The sequence below is a fragment of the Vitis riparia genome, chromosome 3 (assembly GCF_004353265.1).
Source record: "Vitis riparia cultivar Riparia Gloire de Montpellier isolate 1030 chromosome 3, EGFV_Vit.rip_1.0, whole genome shotgun sequence".
Taxonomy (NCBI): Eukaryota; Viridiplantae; Streptophyta; class Magnoliopsida; order Vitales; family Vitaceae; genus Vitis; species Vitis riparia.
The window spans coordinates 5,702,736-5,724,572 of NC_048433.1; the positions used below are offsets into that span (position 1 = coordinate 5,702,736).

General features: G+C 34.7%; 1 protein-coding gene across 1 annotated transcript; it reads left to right on the plus strand.

The window, feature by feature from the left end:
* The first annotated feature begins 3,097 nt into the window (after nt 1-3,097).
* On the plus strand, nt 3,098-21,563 carry LOC117911069 (phosphatidylinositol 3,4,5-trisphosphate 3-phosphatase and protein-tyrosine-phosphatase PTEN2A). Its single transcript, XM_034825237.1, has 13 exons — nt 3,098-3,266; nt 4,530-5,033; nt 11,104-11,205; nt 11,286-11,342; nt 15,599-15,664; nt 18,417-18,593; nt 18,718-18,804; nt 18,916-18,980; nt 19,055-19,131; nt 20,174-20,220; nt 20,372-20,502; nt 20,602-20,671; nt 20,761-21,563. Exons 2-13 carry the CDS (start codon nt 4,620-4,622, stop codon nt 21,289-21,291), a joined length of 1,824 nt encoding a protein of 607 aa, XP_034681128.1. The 5' UTR covers nt 3,098-3,266; nt 4,530-4,619; the 3' UTR covers nt 21,292-21,563.
* Nucleotides 21,564-21,837: the final 274 nt, after the last annotated feature.

The window sequence follows — 21,837 nt, forward strand, 5'->3', positions numbered from 1 at the left end:
CTCTCTTTGGTTAAGTTTGAGTTATTAAAGTTAAGCTTGGGTTGATTGGGTTAGCCTCGATTGATCAATGTTAGATTTTAGTTGATTGGATTGAGTTCAGTTTGATCGGGTTTGTATAATTCAAAATTTATTTATAATATTTTTTAAAAAGTTTTTTAATGTATTTATGTGAAATTTAAATAGTAAATATGATAAAATTTGATGATACCAACAAAATAATAAATATAAATTTATATATTTTTCTAAAAAATGAAAAATATATGATATAATATAATTTAATATTTAAAAAAAATTAGAAAATGAATATTATTATATAAAATAATATGTATTATAAAGATTATAAAAATATTAAATTGGGTTCAGATTATATTCAAGTTGTTCAAACCTTAACTAAATCTAATTCAAATTGAATTCAGGTTGCAAAAACCAAATTCAAATTTAACTTGAACTTAATCCAAATTGAGTTCGGATTGTAAAAACTACATCAAAACTTAAGTCGAGTATTAAAAATGATTGCTCAAAACTCGTCCAAATGTCAGATTAGGTTCAAATTAGGTCCATCTAATCCCCAAAGTTGCAACCTTGTAAATATATCTTAATTAGAAGATATTTAAGCTTTAGAATATTTTCATAGTTTGAAAGGTCCCACCGCAAATTATTACGGATTAGGAATAGAGTATTAAGGTAAGATTGTCGGTAATTTAAAAAAATTATGCTTAAATTATTGTAGTAGAAGAAGTTATTATAAATATACGGTAGTTTTTGCCACCTAGGAAAGAGGATTTGCCACTTAAGAGAGAGGAGAGAGGAGAGAGGAGAGAGGTTCAGCGGATAATTTTTTTTTTAAACCAAAATAATCTTTTCAAATTTCAAAAGTCAAAAGGAAATCGTCTTTTCAAAAGACGAGTTCCATGAAAAAAAAATTAGTATTTAAAAAAATTCCTCATTTACAAGGGAACTCGTCTCTTCAAGAGACGAGTTCCTTGAAAAAAAATATATATATTTTTTTAAAAAATATATATATATTTTTAAAAAAAATCCCAAATTATTATTTAAAAAAAAAAACAACAATTCCTCGAGTCGTCTCTTCAAGAGACTTCCCATGGGAAAAAAAATATATATTTTTTTTTAAAAAAATTCCCAAATTAAAAAAAAAAAAAAAAAAAACAATTCCACAAGGGAACTCGTCTCTTTTAATTTTTTTTTTAAATACAGAAATTAAAAAAAAAAAAAAAAAAAAAACAATTCTTCAAGGGAACTCGTCTCTGAGACGAGTTCCCATGAGAAAATTTTTTTAAAAAAAATTTTTTTTTATAAAAAAAATCCCAAATTAAAAAAAAAAAAAAACACCAATTCCACAAGGGAACTCGTCTCTTCAAAAGATAGTTCCCATGGGAAAAATTTTTTTTTTTTAATTTTTTTTAAAAAAAAACAAAATTAAAAAAAAAAACAATTCTTCAAGGGAACTCGTCTCTTGAAGAGACGAGTTCCCATGGGAAAAAAAAATTAATTTTTTTTTTTTTATAAAAAAATTCCCAAATTAAAAAAAAAAAAAAAACAATTCCCTATGATAGCAAACAGTGTTGTTCAAAATAGCAAACGATATTTTCAAAATAGCATAGCAAACGGCTTATCTATGAAGAGACGATTTCCCTTTTGGATTTTTTTTTTCTTTTTATAATTTGGGATTTTTTTTAATGAAGAGACGATTTCCCTTTCACAATATTTTTTTTATATTTTGGGATTTTTTTAAAAATTGGGAATTTTTTTTTTAAATATTTTAAAAAAAAAAATTTCCCATGGGAAACTCGTCTCTTGAAGAGACGAGTTCCCCTCGTGGAATTGTTTTTTTTTTTTTTTTTTAATTTAGGAATTTTTTTTAAAAAAATATTTAAAAAAAAAAATTCCCATGGGGAACTCGTCTCTTGAAGAGACGAGTTCCATTGTGGATTTTTTTTTTTTTTTTTTTTAATTTGGGATTTTTTTTTTAAAAAAAATATTTTAAAAAAAAAAATTTCCCATGGGAAACTCGTCTCTTGAAGAGACGAGTTCCCCTTGTGGAATTGTTTTTTTTTTTTTTTTTTTTTTTTTTTTTTTTTTTTTTTAATTTAGGAATTTTTTTAAAAAAAATATTAAAAAAAAAAAAAATTTCCCACGGGGAACTCGTCTCTTCAAGAGACGAGTTCCCATTGTGGATTTTTTTTTTTTTTTTTTTTTAATTTGGGAATTTTTTTTAAAAATATTAAAAAAAAAAAAAATTTCCCATGGGAAACTCGTCTCTTGAAGAGACGAGTTCCCCTTGTGGAATTGTTTTTTTTTTTTTTTAATTTGGGAATTTTTTTTTTAAATTTTTCCCATGACATGAAGAGACGAGTTCCCCTTGTGGAATTATTGTTTTTTTTTAAAAAAAAAAATTTAGAAATTTTTTCCCATGGGAACTCGTCTCTTGGAATTGTTTTTTTTTTAATTTGGGAATTTTTTTTTTTTTTAAATTTCCCATGGGAAACTCGTCTCTTGAATTTCCCTTGTGAATTTTTTTTTTTTTTTAAGGAATTTTTTTAAAAATATATACCTTGAGGAATTTTTTTAAATCCTATTTTTTTTAATGGAACTCGTCTTTTGAAAAGACGATTTCCCTTTGACTTTTGAAATTTGAAAAGATGATTTTGGTTTAAAAAAAAAATTATCCGCTGAACTTCTCTCCTCTCTCCTCTCTCCTCTCTCCTAAGTGGCAAATCCTCTTTCCTAGATGGCAAAAACTACCGTATATTTGTAATAACTTCTTCTACTACAGTAATTTAAGCATAATTTTTTTAAATTACCGTACTATTGAGAAAAATCCTAAGATTGTCCTATCAATGACGACCTTTTATCATTTGGAGCTACCCTATTCAGATAAACTGCAACCCGAGTTTCATATAGGTTTTGTAACAGCCCAATCCAAATCAAGCTGTTACCTCCGAGCATCACAGCACATTACATTTCCTAGTCCTCGAACCGTATATTCCCCGACATCTCTCAGCCCTCCGATCAGTATCCAAACACGAAGATCTCTCACTCATCAAACGGTCACGCCGCTACATCAAACGTTGACCAATAAATCACGTGACCAGGAAGCTGCAAAGCGTATCATTTTCCAATACAAGCTATACTCCTTCATCAATCTCCGAAACCCTAGAAATCTGCAAACCATTCTGCTTAGATCCTTTGCTTCCAACTCTGCACTGTTTGGATTTCGCTCTTCAGGGCCTCAGATTTCAGTCCTGGTGAGCTGTGGGTCTATTTGTAGATCCGAATTTCGTACATTTTTTCCGTTGAAGATGTGTTTGTGGTTGATTAATTCGAATTTCCATTATGATTTGTTGTTGGATCTCGAAGTTGTTATGGGTTTTGGTTTGAATTATCGATTGATGCAATTGATCATACTGTAGGTTTTTTTTTTGGGTAGAATTTGCACACTCTGCTTTTTTAGGGTTAGGGCATTGAAATGTTGGGTCATGTAGTTGGAGGGCTTTTTGCCACGTGGAATGTTTGCTTCAGTATCGTACTATAAAAATTGCTGAGATGGAATGATTTGAATAATTTCATTTTGTTCTCAAAGGTTCAAGGTGGATTTTTTTTTTTTTTTGAAATATTGGGAAATACCTTTAGGAATTTCCATTCCAATTATAAGAACGGATTCCTTTTATGCCCAAAAGAATGTTATATGCCCAAAAATACCAAAACTGGACTTGATACTTATTCATAATGGGCTCCAAAATTTTTAAATAATCGCATCAGGTCAAATATGGGTTGCAGAACATAATTGCTCAAGAAAGACAGATTTTTAATTGTGGTCAGCCTATTAACATTGTTGATGGAAAATGAAGATTAAACACACATCCTGCAGACATGAGGCATGTCTAATTCAATAATGGTTCTAAACTTTGATGATGAAGATTCTGGTATGAGCAACTAAACAAAGGGAAAAATATAGTTGATAAGATAGAGCTACATGATAACCTGCAAGTTCCATTGTTTCTTGCCAAATACCTTACAAGCTTAGGAGTCACTATTGCCAAAAGAGCTATGTGCCTAATAGGGTTCTGGCTATGTTTTGGGTCACAAGTACCTTGTTAGAATTAAAAAGAAGAAAATTTCATCAGTTGTCTAGCTCACCAGGACATGTTATGAAACATTGCGAATAGCCCAGCAGTTGAAAGAATGGCAACTGTTTTAACTTGATGAACTCGATGAAACCAAGACAAGCCATCTCCCATTCTCATTGCAACTAGAAAAGGAACATGAAGGAGGAAGGTAAGGGTGCATGAAATGCTAAAGGGAAGGAAAATGAAGGTTGATGACAATGAAGAGACTATTATTGTCTCCAACAATTATACAGGCATTGCCGATGACATGACTCGTATTCGCAAACATATGTTTTCTCAAATACTAGAAACTTGAAAACTCTGTTCTTTGTGATGTTTTTAAACGTATCTTATTTTGAAGTCTTTTGTGTCATTTTTTTTCTTTTTTTCTTTTTCCTGCAGTTGTCATTCCAATATGATTTAGTGTAACCTTTCATGCTGGGTTCTTCAACTTCTGTCTTTAACCTCTATTGAGATCTCTTGGGTGGTGAAATGGAGTTGGAATCTGCCGATTCATCAAATCTGCCTCCTCCTAAAGTGCCAGAAGTACAACCTTCTGTTGCCACAGGTTCTGGACCAGATAATGCTGCACGTGATGCACCATCTAGGCTATCATCATGGGCCAAAAATTTGAAAATTCCTCAGTCATTGGCAGGGGGACAAGATGAATCTCCAACTGGAACTACTGCAAAATCAAGCTTTGCACGTTTCACTAGTGGGATTGGATTGCGCTTGTCTCCAAAAACTCCTACATCTGAAGATGGTCCTGATGGATCTCCAACGACGGCACAGCCTGGTTTATTTGGAACATTTACAAAAGGAATAGTTGACTCATCTAGGAATGCAGTGAAGGCTGTGCAGGTCAAGGCTCGTCATGTGGTCTCTCAAAATAAAAGAAGATATCAGGTAGCTTAGTTGTGTTAATTGTAACTTCTGCTACATTGTGTTTTATTCTATTAAAACCTAATTCCAAGTTCATGTACTTTTCTTTTGATTATTGTATTGTTTGTTATTTCGAGTTAGCTGTAGATTTTGCATGTGCTTCATTCTTAAATTTCTTTGATGCACGGCAGGAACAATGGTTTTTGTCCTGATTTACATTATTTTCATTTTTGCAATGTAAAGGTGAAACCACATTTTAATTTCATTTTAGTGCATTGGGTTGCAAAAATACTCATCAATCGCATCTTAAAGCAATTTTCTTATCAATTACCTTTGTAATTGAATTCAATAAATATGATTCAGTACATTATGTGATGCAGGTTGGAAAGACTTACATGTCACATCTCAAGAGCTATTTTCTGGTTGCTTAGTTAGCTCCTGCACAAACCACATAATGACCTTTTTCTAAAATAGTCTTTAATTATTTGTTCAGATAACAGTATTATAAGATGGATTAGTCAAAATCTTGGTAGTTATTATGTCCAAAGCATCACAAAAATTGTTAATTTTTGCATGAATATTACAAAATATAACTATTTAATATTTATCTCATCTGAGAGTGGAAGCTTTTCTCCATGTATCTATCAATGAGAGTAAGATTTTTTGTTTTGTTTTTTGGTACACGACCTGTTTTTATAGGCTTTTTTTGGTGGGTGGGAGGGTTCTGAAGTGGGGGTGGGTGTGGCGGGATTACCTGAGCCAATGCATAGTGGGGAACTGAGAAAGTAATCAACTTTATTAAGTTGGATAACATAAAAAATGTAAATATCAATTATCAATAACTCAATATAAGTTTAAATTTGCTTATCATTGGTAATATATCTTCACTATTAATCTTTCCAACCCTCATAGGCACTCTATATTTGCTATAAATGGGTTGCAATTAGAAAATTAGGTGACATCTAATCAATCCTTCTCAAGATTTATAAATTTCAGTTGATGGATTAAATGTACAATTTTTGTTAATTCAACTTTATCTTGTTTCTTAGGTGCTTTGTTTTTTTTAATTGTCAATTTTAAATTTTTTCCTCTCTCATGCTAGTTGAAAGATAAAACTTGAAATGAACTTGTTTGGTTTGGTCATACTCGTGTCCTTGTATCCTAGAATATGAAATGTGAAGAATCAGACACCTAAACACACACCCCATGTCCGACACCCATACCAAAAACCCATGTAACATAGCTTTTAAGTATCTTTTAAACATTTGCTTTCACCATTCCTATGTCTCTATTACTAGTTTTGCTAGAATTACAATCTATATTTTCAGTCTTGCTTAACCTAAAACCTTTAGATTTAAATTTTGGCTCCATGGTTCTAATGTAAAATTAAATCCTATTGGGCCTAACACAAAATATGGGATGAAAAATAATAAGTTCTGTCTATTAGATTGACTATACACACAGTTTATATAGGAGATTACAAGAGAAAAAATAGGAAACAAGAGACATAATAGGAAATTAACTTATTCCTAAACTAATTTTTTTCTAAATCATAAAACTATCTATTTACAGAAATAGGAAACTAATAAAACTATCTATTTACAGAAATAGGAAACTAATAAAACTATCTATATACAAAAATAGGAAACTAACATAATAAGAAAATAATTCTCCTATTCTATTTACAACTCAACACTCCCCCTCAAGTTGAGGAATAAATGTCTTCCATTCTCAGCTTAAATACAAGATTGTGAAACATTGAACTGTTTAGCCCTTTTGTTAGGATATCAGTTAATTGATGTTCTGATGGAAGGACATACACACTACTCCTTCCTCCAATTTTTCTTTGATGAAATGCTTATCAATCTCAATATGTTTTGTCCTATCGTGTTGTATAGGGTTATAAACAATATTGATAGCTGACTTGTTGTCACAATAGAGCTTCATAGGACCATCCCACTTGATTCTCAAATCATCTAGAATAATCTTCAGCCAAAGTAGTTCACACAACCCTTGAGCAATGACCTTAAACTCTGATTCTGCAGATGACCTTGCTACCACATTCTGCTTTTTACTTCTCCATGTTACCAGATTACCTCCAAGAAAAGTACAATACCCTATAGTTGATCTTCGATCCACTAGAGAACCTGCATAGTTAGTGTCGGTGTATGCTTTTAGAGCAAGGGTATTGTTCTTCTTGAACAAAATTCCTTTCTCGGGGTTGCCTTTCAAGTAATGTAGTACCCTGTAAGTAGCTTGAAGATGAGGTTCTCTTGGATCATGCATGAATTGACTGATCATGCTCATCGAGTAGGCGATGTTTGGCCGACTGTGAGCAAGGTATATGAGCCTACCAACCAGCCTTTGATACATTCTTTTATCCACCACTGGTTCTTCTTTAGCTTCTCTCAACTTGTAGTTTGGATCCATTAGGGTAGAGACTGGTTTACACCCAATCTTCTTTGTTTCTGCCAATAAATCAATCATATACTTTTGTTGAGAGATGAAGATCCTTTGTGTGCAATATGCCACCTCAATACCGTGGAAGTACTTCAGTTTCCTTAGTTCCTTTATCTCAAACTCTATTGCTAATCTTTGCTTCACATCATGCTTTTCTTTCTCATCATTTCCAGTCACTATGATGTTGTCAACATAGATTAGAAGAGCAGTTACTCCCCTTGCAGCCGAGTGCTTAATGAAGAGAGTGTGGTCACCTTGGCTTTGTTTGTACCCAGACTCTTTCATGACTTTTGCAAATCTCCCAAACCAAACCCTATGAGATTGTTTTAGCCCATAAAGGGCCTTTTTTAGCTTGCACACCTTGTTACCTGTGTTTTCCTCAAATCCCGGTGGGATGTTCATGTAAATCTCTTCATCTAAATCTCCATGAAGAAATGCATTCTTAACATCATACTGTAGGAGTTGCCAATTGTAGTGGGCAACCAGTGACAACAGGATTCTTACAGTATTCATTTTTACAACTGGAGCAAAAGTCTCATGATAATCAACTCCATAAGTTTGAGTGTACCCTTTGGCTACCAATCTTGCTTTATGTCTCTCAAGAGATCCATCAACCTTATATTTTAGTGTGAAAATCCACTTGCAATCAACAATGTTTTTCTCTTTTGGTCTTTCAACAATCTCCCATGTTTTATTCTTTTCTAATGCACTCATCTCCTATCTCATAGCATCCTTCCATTCCCCTTTTGTCAATGCCTCAGAAATAGTGTTAGGGATGATAGTGGTGTTTAGACTCACAATAAAATTCTTGTGGGTTGGTGATAGGTGCTTAAGAGACACATAGTGTGATAGTGGATAGAGTGGTCAGTTAGTGCATTCTCTGGTGCCTTTTCTGACAGCAATGGGAAGGTCTAGGTCTAGGTTGTCTGTTGAGTCAGTGGAAGTTTCATCAGGTTGTGTATGTAAAGGTGAGTCTGATCTTACCGTGATTTCATTCCCAGGGTCTGAGTTGGATTCTTGGACCTGCTTTTGTTCTGGAATGCCCCTTTCCCTTGAATACACCTTAGGAAACTGTGGAAAATTGTGAGTGACATTGGCTAGAACAGGGGATGACACAGGTTCAGTGGTAAAATTGGGTGACTCAGGTGTGATTGACTCGGATGACTCAGGTTCTTCATCACCATAGGTTGAGACATGAGGAAGTTCAAGAGGTTCAAAGGACTCACAAGGACCATCTTCCATCATTGAAATCTCCCCCTGAAGAGAGGACTTGGGGGAAAAAAGTTTATTTTTTGTGAGGATGACATTTGCAGAGATGTAAAATTTCCTGGCTGAGGGATTGTAACACTTGTATCCTTTTTGAGTGGATGAGTAACTAAGGAAGACACATTTTATGGCTCGGGGGTCTAGCTTGTCTCTATGTTGGCTGTGGACATAAACAAATGCAGTACACCCAAATACCCTAGGAGTGAGCCCATTTGAGGTTCTGAAGTGTGGATAGAAACTCTTAAGTATCTTTACGGGGCTTTTGTTGTCTAACACTCATGAGGGAATTCTATTTATCATGTATGTGGCAGTAAGAACAGCTTCCCCCCAATATGACTTAGGAACATTCCCTTGAAAGAGTAAGGCTCGGGTTGTGTTGAGTAAATGCCCATTTTTCCTCTCGGCTACCCTATTTTGTTGGGGTGTGTTAACACATGATGAGTCATGGAGAATGCCCTGTGATTGAAAATAGGGTGACAAAATCTGGTTGAAGTAATCTCTAGCATTGTTTGTCCCAGAGCTTTTTATTTTAACCCCAAATTGGTTTTGAACCATTGAGTGGAAATTAGGTATAACAATGCTAACATCATATTTTTGTTTAAGAAGAAAGATCCATATAACCCGAGTGCAATCATCAATTAAGGATACAAACCAACGAGCCCTAGAAACATTAGGTATAGTCGAAGGACCCCATATGTCACTATGAATCAAATGAAAAGGATGAGAACTTCTTTTATTGTTAATAGGAAAAGATACACGAGTATGTTTTTCCAATTCACAAGTTTTGCAATGAAACTCAGAAATATTTAATCCTTGGAACAAATGAGGAAACATGACCTTTAAAACCCTAAAAGAAGGATGACCTAGACATAGGTGATACAACCAAATGACATCTTTATTTGAGGAACTGAGAAAAGACAATGACAAATTATTACTAGTTTTCTGAGATGATTCAAGGTGGTAAAGACCGCTCCTTTCCTTAGCAAATCCAATCCTCCTCCCTGAGCCTTGTTCCTGAAAAACACAATAAGAAGGGAAAAAAATAGCATAACATTTAAGATCATGGGTAAGTTTTTGAATGGAAACAAGGTTGGCTGACAATTTTGGTACATGAAGGACATTTTTAAGAATAAGGGTAGGTGTGATGTATATGTCTCCGAAACTTGCAACGGTAGCTAAAGAGCCATTGGCCACTGCAATTTTCTTGTTACTTGGGCTTGGGGTATAGGTATGGAAAAGTTGAGATTTGGAGGTCATATGGTCTGTGGCACCGGAGTCTATTATCCAAGGGTCGTCATAAACCCTGCGTGAGGCATTTATGTAAAAAGAGAGTGAAGGTGTGCCTGAAAGAGCCAAAGAACAAGTTCCAGTAGGTTTGTCAAGGGATCCCAACAAGCTTCTAAGCTTCTTCATTTCTTCACTGTTGAATAAGTTCCAGTAGGTTTGTAAAGAACACGTGAATAAAAAAAATCCAGCTATGAAGGCCAGAAAAATGGCGATGAAGGCCAGAATGATGCCAAGGTCTTAAAAACTTACAGCTCTGATATCATGACACGAAATATGGGATGAAAAATAATAAGTTTTGTCTATTAGATTGACTATATACACGGTTTATATAGGAGATTACAAGAGAAGAAATAGGAAACAAGAGATATAATAAGAAACTAACTTATTCCTAAATCATAAAACTATCTATTTACAGAAATAGAAAACTAATAAAACTATCTATTTATAGAAATAGGAAACTAACATAATAGGAAAATAATTCTCCTATTCTATTTACAGCTCAACAGGGCCTATTCTATTTGGGTTAGCTAAAATTGTTTCATCAGCCACTGGATATAGACAAGGGAGCATCTTCTTGAACAGGCCAAATAAATTCATCAATAAGCAATCAAAAAGATATGGTCTTTGATTTTAAGTTCTTTTTATTGAAAATTCAATTCTCTCTCCTTCATTTATTCTCATTGGGGCCGACATTATTGCTCCATCAGACAGTTTGATGATGATATTAATGTATTTTATAGGCTATGTGCCTGAGTTCAACAATTTGGACAAATTTAGATTCCAGCCATTATGCGAACATAGTGCAATTTTTATTTATATTTCCATGTTGTGTGATCATATCTAATCCTTTAAACAAGTGCCTAAGTATGTGGTCCTTGAATAATAAGATATAAGTGTTGGATGATGTCAACTCCTAGGCATGTAGCCACAATAAATACCTGTTCCCTAAATATAATATGTGTTGTACAAATTTTTCTTTGGGCTTCTATTTAACATTAAGTATGTCTTCATTTTCTAAAAAAATATTTCTCAACTAATTCATGCATCATTGTATAAACATGCCTCTTTACCTGCTTTTCAGGAGGGGGGATTTGACTTGGATATGACATACATCACAGAGAATATAATTGCTATGGGGTTCCCTGCTGGTGATATGAGCTCTGGGTTTTTGGGATATGTTGAGGTAAGAAGATTAAAATAAGTCTGCAGCTCAACCGTACTCATTTTAATTCAATTATAATCATCGGGGAAAATGTTACACAGGGTTTCTACCGAAACCATATGGAGGAAGTGATCAAGTTCTTTGAAACACATCACAAGGTAATTTCGCATTTGTTAATTTATATGGTTTTATCTTAGGTTCATGGTGGTGTTATGCAAGTATGATGGCTCTCAAGGCTTCAACTTTAATTTTTGACCAGTGTGTTTCACATCTTTTATTGTGATAACTAGACCCCACATTCTTGATAGTGGACCCCACATGACATTTGATTGTTGCAGATATCATTTAATTTTATCTCACTGGGCCCTTAACAGAATTATCCCTATGATTGGTTGTCAAAATGTGCTGCTTGGAGGTGAGGTTTTTATTTTCAATATTTGTATCTGTTCTAAGGCTGTGGATTCATTTTCCATTCAATCAAAGAAGATGGAGGTGGAGTAACAACTTGAGAAGCTGGCTGTCAAGGTTCCCAGTTGGATAGGACAAAAACCAGGATGTGTGGTAGAGGCGCATGGTCCTAGGTTTGATTCCTGCTGCTGGTTGAGTGTCTTGGATTACTTAGTACTGGTTGTAGCAGACATGGTCAGCATCCCGAGGTTTGGGTCTCCATGGAGAGTCCAAAGGGCTCAACCATGGAAGATTCCTCGGGTATTAAAAAAACAACCTAAGAAGATGCTAGGAGCTGGGTTTTTGCTATCTTGTAGGTTAAGTCATTTTACTTTCCCAATGTAGAAGTGCATTTCACTTTCTAGTTGATGCATTTCATGACTCATGACAAATAAAATATAAAATTTCTGCTCATAAGAATGAAAAAAAAAAACCCAAAAACGATTTATTTATGATCCTCTTTAGTGCAAAGGTATCTTGCATCTTATAGAAGTTTTACTGCTTGATGAGAATGTCATCTGGTGATTTTCTTTGGTCAAGTTACAGTTTATTTGCTATTTATTTTTTGTGCATGTGCCTTAGAATACATTTCTTTATAGATGCCCACTTAGCCTTATCCAACAATTTGGGTCTTCTATATGGATGTCATTTTACCATCCCATTTTTGGGCCCATTTCTGTTCAGTCATGAGCTATGAGGTTCTTTTGCACTATTTTAGTCCACATCTTTTTTGCATTATCTTCTCCTTGCAGTGCTTCTAACCCACCCTTGTCACTCCTTTTTACTTAATTGTATAAGTGGTTCATTCTTTCATACACATGCATGTTTTGCTGAAAGTAACATCTGTTTAGCTTAGCATGGATCGGAGAAGTACTTTTCCCTTCATCTGAGAAGTAATGGTAATACATAGTTGGGGAGTTTGAGAAAAAACTATCATCAGGCATCCAGTGGTGAAGTTTTTTGTAGCCCATTTGAGGTTTAGCATGCAAATATGAACATTTATTCACTTAAGCTATATCCCTTTTTTGCTTTGTGATGAGACTGCTCATTGAGGGATGCATATGTGAGGTGCTATAACAGAATCTAATGTGTTATAGTTATCATGGCATAATGTTTGATTTTCTGTATTGGAGAAGTCCAATATGCTAGGAATTTTTGTTATTCACATACAACGAAATTTTTGTGGATATGATTTTTATTTTAGAGAAAGTAACACTTTCTGACAGTACATCTTTAGCTGGTTTTTTTTTTTTAAAAAAAAAAAATTAAGTGGAGATTTTGGGCAGGAAAATGGTTCCCTCTTTTGTAGGGTTAATGTAAATACTGCATTTTAATCTTGCTTGTAGGTACAGTTACCTGGTTGGAAAAGATTTTTTATCTGAAGCAAACAATTCATCTTGTAGAAATGAATTATAGAGTATAAAAGAAGGCTGAGTTATCCTTCAAAGAGGGATATAACTACACAAATAATACAATTTAAAGGGGAAAAAAATTGAAAAACACAGACAAAATACAATAAAGGTGTACAAGTATACAACTCGAGGTGGTAAAAAGGCTCCCCAGCAAAGGGCACTGAATGTGAGGTCCTGTGTCTAACCAAACTACCTGCAGTGTGATTGGCCAGCCAAGTAATCCAGAAGGAGCACCTCAAAGCTCTCAGTCAATAGCTTGGAGCACCATCTAGCTTGAATAATTTTAGTTTGTAATGCATGAGATTCAACTGCTCAAGCCTTTCTGTTATTTGTGCAGTAGAATTTCACATTTTATTTGCCTTGGAAATGGAATCTATACATAGCTTTAAGAGTCCAAGCCTTGTCACTGCAAAAGAAAGTTAGTAATCTAAAATACAGAAGGATGGTTTTGGTACCAAATTCGAAGTAATGCTTTTGGCATCTTCCCTCCCATTGGTTCTTTGTCATATCTATCTGGGGATGTCAATAGGGTGGTGTTCGGGATGGGGCATGCCTCCCCTGATCCTGCCCCAAAAGAAAAGCAATAAACCCCATCCCTGGCACAAATCTGGGCGGGATGTCACTACAATATGTAAACCACAAATCATGCAGGGCAAGACTCAGTTAGAAAAAAAATTTAACCTATTTGTTTTGAAAGAAAATGAAGGAATATATATATATATATATATATATATATATATATATATATATATTTTTTTTTTTAAATGAAAGGAATAGCTAAGTTGTTTAGAAAAATCTAAAATCTAAAATGTGAAAATCTCACTTTTAAATAAAAAATCTACACCTAGTTAGCAAAAACTTTCAACAACTCTAAGCTCGAAACGAAAACACCTCAACTTGATTCTTTCAACTAACTTAATCCAAACAAATCCCATCTACTTAGTGTCAAAAATAAAACCTTAAACAAAAGAAAATCAATATAAAGAATGAAAATTGAAACAATTTGACGGTGGTTTTTGGTGAAGAACTTCAAATGAAATAAAATATAATAAAATGAAAAAGAGGGCTAGATGGAAGATATTGAAAAGCCAAAGTTATGAGAAGGAGGATAATGGTTGAAGGCAGTGAAGACGGTGATTGGAGAGAGACTTGAACATGGAGGTGGCTGGGAAAGGATATGAACATCATGGCCGCTGCAAGGGAAGGAAGTGTGAAATGGGTTGCTTTTGGAAATGAAGAAATGAGGGTTAGGATTGTTGGTGGAATATACATATTCATAATCACATTTTTGTAGTTCCTGGAAAATCTAAAGGCAGTGTATTAAAATAACATCATTCACAGGGTAGGCCAAGGTGGAATATGCACATACCCTTCTCTGCCCAGAACCTGAGTTGGGTTATATACTTTTTTGGTTTTTCCAGTTCCTGGCAAATCTAAGGGCACTATATTAAAATAACATCATATCCAGGGCAGTCTGAGGTCAAACATACGCATGCCCTTCCCTGTACAGAACCCAAGTTAGCTTATATAATTTTTCCCATAAGCACCCCTTCCTGGTTTGTACCATACCCAAACCCACCCTAATAGGGACAGGGCAACCTGGGTTACTGAAAAAACCTGCCCATTGCTATTCCTAATCATATCAACTAGTTGTTTTATTTTTCTGTGTGGTGCTTTCTTAAATCCATAAATATAACTCATGAAACTAAGGTTGGGTTTAAATTTTCACTTCACCGATCCCTTTTCTTCATTGCAACCATCTCTTCTTCTCATGTTGTGGTCAGTCTAATCTGTATCCTTATATCTCTAATTTATTTTTCTTTCCTTAGCTATGCTTTTGCTGTGCTGCCATATTCGTGTGCAGATTCCAGCATATTAGTTCCATTTAGGTCTCTTTTCATTGCTTGTGCTTGATATTGATTGTAAATTTCAGCTAATTATGCAACACAGCCCTTGGCTTTTGACTCTGGTTGATTTTTACCTTATTGTACAATTTGTACTGCTTGTTTATAGGCTGTTTTTTGGCCATGCCTTGTGGTTCAATTAGGTGTTATCAAGTGAAACCTTGCCTTCAAGTAAATGTCTGCACCTCATTCTGGACCAAAAATTGATCTATTAGTGTTCATCTTTGCTATTTTGAAATGATTGACTGTAAAATTCAGTGAGGGAACTTTTATTCAGTTCAATACTCTGAAATCATTTTGTAACCTTGAGGTTGTGCCAAATATTTGCCTATGTAAGTCGGGACATGATTTACTGTTGAATATAATGTGCCTGTAGTATAATCAGCACATTTTACCTTCATACAATTTTTTAACAGTTTGGATTTCTTGAGAACCATATCACATCTGGGTTTCATCTGTTCACAAGCCTAATTTGTAACACTGCTAATGTTTTCAGTAGAGATGGCATACAAAATTAGATCAGTAGTTGTGTCATTTGGTTGTGATGAGCAAAGTATATTGTAGTTGGTTAGATGTGGCAAAAATTTTCTATCCATGTCTTGTTGTTGGGATTTTTTTCTTCTTGTTTTTAATTGAACTTTCTATATGTAGGACAAATACAAAGTATACAATCTTTGCTCGGAGAGACTGTATGATGCATCCTTGTTTGAAGGAAAGGTTTGTTATTATTCTTTACTTAATTTTATGTTTTTACAATTTTCAAGCCAAGGATATAGACTTTTATGTTTATCCACCTTGACAATTTGTTGGTGATATGAAAGTACTCAACAATTATAAGATGCTTGGGAAATGCTAAATCTTAAGTGACATTTATATTGATTATTGACAACTGAAAAGTTATTGATGCTGGGACATCTAAGCACATGGAAAGATCAAGTTGGCATGTTGGTTAGCTTGATGTGGATTGATAACATGCTTGACAATTTTGTCTTTGCTCAAGCTCAATATTCTCATTTTTTCCTCTCTCTCTCTCTTTCTCCAATTTCAGTTTTTAATGATTGTTATTAGGTCATCATCTATTTCATGGGAGAATTGTGTGACCTTTTACGTAGTGTGAAGAGCTAAGAGTATGAAGCTTTAGGGATAACTAAGGGCTGAGGTAATAGAGTTGTTGTAGCCCTTGTATAACTACTATTTAAGAGTTGTAACTATTTTATTTTTTTTATTTGAAGATTTATATCATGGAGTGATTCTTTGTTTTTGTTATACGCACTAGAAAAATCATTTTGGTGAGTACCAACTATAACCACATTGGCCTTTTACTAGTTTCTGCAAGTTAACCCTTGGAAATATAGATGACACCTATTTTGGCTACTGGGCAGCAGATGATGCAGCAAAAGGAACCTCTGCTGTATAGTTGCTGCAACACGTGAAAACGTGCACTTTCATAATTTTTTAGCCATAAAATAGCACAAGTATAGCAAAGTATTGAAAGAGATTGAAGTTTGAATTAATAACCTGAGTTTCAAGGATTTCACAGACCCAAGAATGACTCCAGCTCCTGATTTCTGAAATTAGATTACTAGAACTGATTACAACTGATTCTTAAAGAATGTTATTGCTGTGGCTATGGCAACTATGTGGTATGCTAATTACTGTTGAAACCTTATAAGCACAGCATCCTTGCTACTTAAATAGTCACATAACCTATGACCCTAGAGGTTGGTGTGGGGATGTCAGAGGTTCACAGGAAAAAAAAGAATTGCATATCAAAAAAAGAAAAAAAAAAAAAGGTTTAAAAAGAAGATTGTGGAACTTTATTAGCAGTATATAAAAAACTGAAACAAAAGAATAAAACCTGAAAACATTAAGCTTGCACAACTAAATTCCAAAAACTAACCAGTGGCCCAAGTAAAGTTAAATGGATCTGCTTAACCCTTTCAAGCATCTCAGATTCTCTTGCATCATACTCTTTTAGGTTGGCAAATTCTGAGCTCTGACAAGAATATCTTTAAAAAAATATCATGGGTCTCTGACTAAACCCTTTTCTTTCCCATAAATTTAAGTACCTTCACTAGCTGGTCTTCAAACCACTTTACTAGAAATGCACTATTCCATCTATCAAACCCCTTCTTTTGACTACTATATGAGACATTAAGGTTAGACTAGTTTACAAATTTGGAGGTAGTCCTATTAAGTAGGCATTTGCAGTGTATATGGTTGTCCTTGAAATCCTGTCCGTTCGATGTTAAGTACAAGTGGAGTGATGTATGCTACAACTCATTTGAGTAATTGAAAAACTTCCACTTGTCAAAGAATCTTCCTTTAAGAATGGGCATTCTTAAGATAAAACAGTTACCTGGCAAAGAATCTTCCCTTTTGGGGTAGGCTTCAAAAGCCCTTAACGAAGATTCCCAACATCTCTGCTATGCTTTTTGGAGGAACCCATTCAAGATGGGGAAAAGAAGGGGGCTAGAGGTCTTGTGGATTGAGAGGAGGGTATGGGGTTGGGTTATGGAAGGCTATTTGGAAGGATTAGTACCTTAAATAGCAAAGTATCTTTAATCATTGGAAATGCGGGGAGAGCGAAGTTTTAGAAGGATAGGTGGTGTAGGGAGGAGCCTTTGTATATTTCATTCGTTTCTCATTTTGCTTTAGCCTCGTCAAAGGAGGCTTGAGTGGCAGATTTGTGGGAGCAGATAGGGGAGGGGGGTTGTTGGAACCTTTGCTTTACTAGAAACCTAAATGATTGGGAGCTTGAAAGCATCTATACTCTCCACGTTTACATAATGAAAATCAACTTGTTGTGATCTGTCAATTTACCCTAAGTTGCTATAGCCATCTTTGGACCCTGATACCAAGTCTGATGCAAGATCATGAAATTCCCAGCATGCCAGAATTCTCAAGTTCTGGAATGTGGTGAATGAGTTAAAAGGATGGCTGAAAAGAAGAAATTTTTTTTTGGCAATCACATGAATCTCCATGCTTAAATCACACATTGGGTTTCACAGGCAATCGCACTGCATAGTAAAACAATCATAAAAGAAACTTGGTAGCTGACCAAAACTCTCGGCAATTCTAATTATAAATTTGAAAGACCACTTAGGTCTGTATAGACTGGTAAAACTCCTTTTTCCAATAAGAATAACACTTCATTTCTCAATAGGAATGTGTCTCTCTTTCTTGTTTAAATTAGATGTTAAAACAAATAGAATTTTGAATCAATAATTATAAACTACCATGACCATTCCTAATAAAATATAAAGACCCTAACAAATTATAGATTTTGGTACTTTTCTCATTAAGTTCTGAAAGAGCGCAGCAATGAGCATCTTCTGCAGTATTACTATTAACATTTGAATATTTAGAAAGATTAGTCTTACTGAGCCTCCTGCTTTATTGATTGATAAAGCAATAGTGAAAAGTTGTATGCTAACTTCATATATTTGATATATTTACTTTTTCCCAGGTGGCTAGTTTCCCATTTGATGACCATAATTGCCCCCCAATTCAACTCATAACTTTATTTTGTCAAAGTGCATACTCGTGGTTGAAGGAGGATATTGAGAATGTTGTGGTTGTGCACTGTAAAGCTGGAATGGCAAGGACAGGATTAATGATTTCTAGCCTTCTTCTATTCCTGAAGGTGAGGTTATTACAACTTTATTCTGCTGAAACTTGATGCAATTAGTTTAGTGGAGGGTTCAATGATCATTTCTTTTATTCTGCTGCTCGGTTTGAATTCAACTTTATTTGCCTTCTTGCTGTAGTTCTTCCCTACAGCTGAGGAGTCCATTGATTACTACAACCAGAAAAGATGTTTTGATGGGAAAGGACTTGTTCTGCCTAGTCAGATTGTCAGTATCTCTTTCTTTTTTCCTTATTAAAGGCTTCTTAAGAGCTGTGTTTTCTGTACATTTTTTTTCTGTTTGTTGATAAGCGCATATTTTTCTTTGTGCTTTTTCTAGAGGTATGTCAAATATTTTGAACGGATCTTAACATACTTCAACGGTGAAAACCAGCCTGGGCGCAGGTACCTTTCTCATTATATATTTCTCAATTTGCTTCTTTGATTCTTGAATGGTGCTAACATTGCATTTTCTGCAGGTGCATGCTCAGGGGATTTCGGCTTCACAGGTGCCCTTATTGGATTAGGCCCTCCATTACGGTCTCTGACCATAATGGTATGCTGTAGTATTCCTTTGGTGTCTGAATGTTCTTCCCTCCCTTGCTTATTGCCCATATATTACTGGAATTTATCTATAGTTTCCTCTTTGGTGAAAATGCATCCTTTCCAATTTTGTTAAATTATCTGCATCACTTATGTGGACGTATTTATCAATTGAATCTCCTTCACATCAGAATAAGTTTTCTTCTTATTTTTCATCAAAGTGATGGCCATTTGATTCCCATCACAATCTGCTTTGAATCACATTTTTGTTGTTATTTAATTGTATTTGGTTTTGATTTTTTGACAAACATGTTCAACATGGCAGTGGTAATCCAGATGGAGATTGATGCCTTTCTGGTCCTTCAGAAAATAATAACAATTCCTTAGGTGTAGATTGGATAAACTTGTTTTTTTATTTTTGAAGACAGAAAGTGATAGTATCTCCTGTATAAAATGCAAGAACCCTTTGAAACTTGCTCTAAAAATATAAGGATTTTTAAAACCGTTTTAAAAAAATCAAGGTATTAAAAATTTTTACTACCTCAAATTTAAATTTTTTTTAAAGCATCTTTTAAAGACAAAGTAAACTCAATACTTTTTATATTTCATATGCAAGTGACTATTATTTTTTATTTTAAAAAATATAAAATAGGATGTGTATCCAAACAAACACTTAAGTGGTGTGGAATAATTGTTAGAGTTCTTAATTTGTGCTTCTGTTTTTGGCTTTTGCTGCGGACTTCTTATGTTCTTTCATTTTTGGATGTTTTACCAACTACAGAGATGACTATATTAGGATGTCAAGATCTTCTGGTTCTTTGCTGAAAGCAACCTCTATTTGTATTTTTCTTTTCTTATTTTTTGATAATTTAGTATAGCATGAAGAAAATAGCAATTTCAGTGATAATTTGTAGTCTTTGAAATCTGAGCTGCAACTTCTAGTTCTTTTAATTTGAGTTGTTCCCTAGATTTTGAACTCATGTCACCTATGCTTGTGTGTTCCTATGCCAACATTTTGATTCATGTGTGATTTTTTTTTTTTTTTAAATTTGCAGGTGTTCTCTTCTCTACCAAAAAACATCCACGAACCAAGGATCTGTCGGTACGTCCTTTCAATTATTTGGTGGCTATCCTTAACAACTCAAAAGAAAACTGATGGCACCATCCAATTACATTTTTTTTTTTTTTTTTTGAGAGTTTTGGAGTATTAGGTCACAGATCTGAATTTTCACTCTTTATATTCATTTGTTCAGCCAGAAGAGTTTTGGTTCAGTGCACCAAAGAAAGGGATAATGGTCTTTGCACTTCCGGGGGAGCCTGGCTTGACACCATTGGCTGGGGATTTTAAAATCCATTTTCATGACCGCCAAGGAGATTTCTACTGGTCTGTAAATTGTTCCTGCCCTAGAAATGGGATAGCCTCTTCTTATGCTTTCCTTAATTGCAGCTAAAATATGTACCTCATTCCTTCTGATTTTGACAGTTGGTTAAACACCACAATGATGGAAAACAGAAAAGTTCTAAACCCTGATGATCTTGATGGGTTTGACAAGGTGAAAAAGCACTTCTTTTAAGCGATAATAATTCCAGCTATCAATGGTTTATCCAGCTGTATACTTATAAAATCTCTGTTCATGTGCAGAGGAAACTGCCATCCCCAGGATTCCAGGTCGAGGTTGTGCTGATAGACCATGATGGCTCTGTTCCACCAGCACCCAAAACTGAAACTGATGACAAGAAATCAGATGGAGTCTCGGGTACTGGTTCTGCCTCAGTTGATGGGGCTAATGCCACTCCAAACCCAAGTAAAGACCCAGGAAGCAAGGATAAAGATGATGTGTTTTCAGATGGTGAGGTCGAAGAATCAGGGTCTTCAAAAAGCAGGCAGGCTCAAGCGGCTGAAGGAAGTGTTGCTGCTAAAACATCCAGTTCAGAAACTAAGACTAGTCCAGACCAAATTGTGAGTATAACACATAAGACTGAACAGGTCTCGCTTGGAGCCTCTGGCACCACACCTATCCACGATGCTGGTAAGCCAAAAAGTGATGCAGTTGGCGGAGTTACCTCAGGGCTTGAGGTCCCGAACCCAGAAAGGGTGAGTGAGTTCAAGGCAATGGCTGCTGATGCTTCTGTTTTTACATTTGGAGATGACGAGGACTATGAAAGTGAGTAAACCAAGAGTTTGAGGTTGATGGCTTTGATTCTAAAACATCTGTACATAAATGGCTTGTAAACAAATTCAAAATGCACCACTTCCTGAAAACAGGTTGATGTTCAATCCATTCGTTTCCATTTTAATATCAGATCCTGTTACTGTTTATTGGTTTGGTGACTCAGAATTGCTGAGAATAAGTTGTAATTTATACGTACATGTTCATACTTAGCTACCCTGTAAAGCGAAAGGGTGTCATTTTGGTTGAATTGCAAGTCTTTCAATGCCTTGTTTGGACTGGTTTCTGAAAGTTACTTCATTTTTGTGATTAACCAAATGTGCATGAAAACAAATTCTTCCCTTTCTTATCAAACCATCATCTAACTTTAAGCTAAACAAAGGCCATGCCAGCCTACAGGTACTCACATGGGTCTGCCCTTTGCCCAATCTACTTTCCCTTCAATTTTGGTCATTGACCACCTTATTTTCGTCGAAAAAAAAAATTGATGGTAAAAAATTAATCATATTTTTTTCAAAATCCGTGTCCAACTCACCCACTTGCTGCAT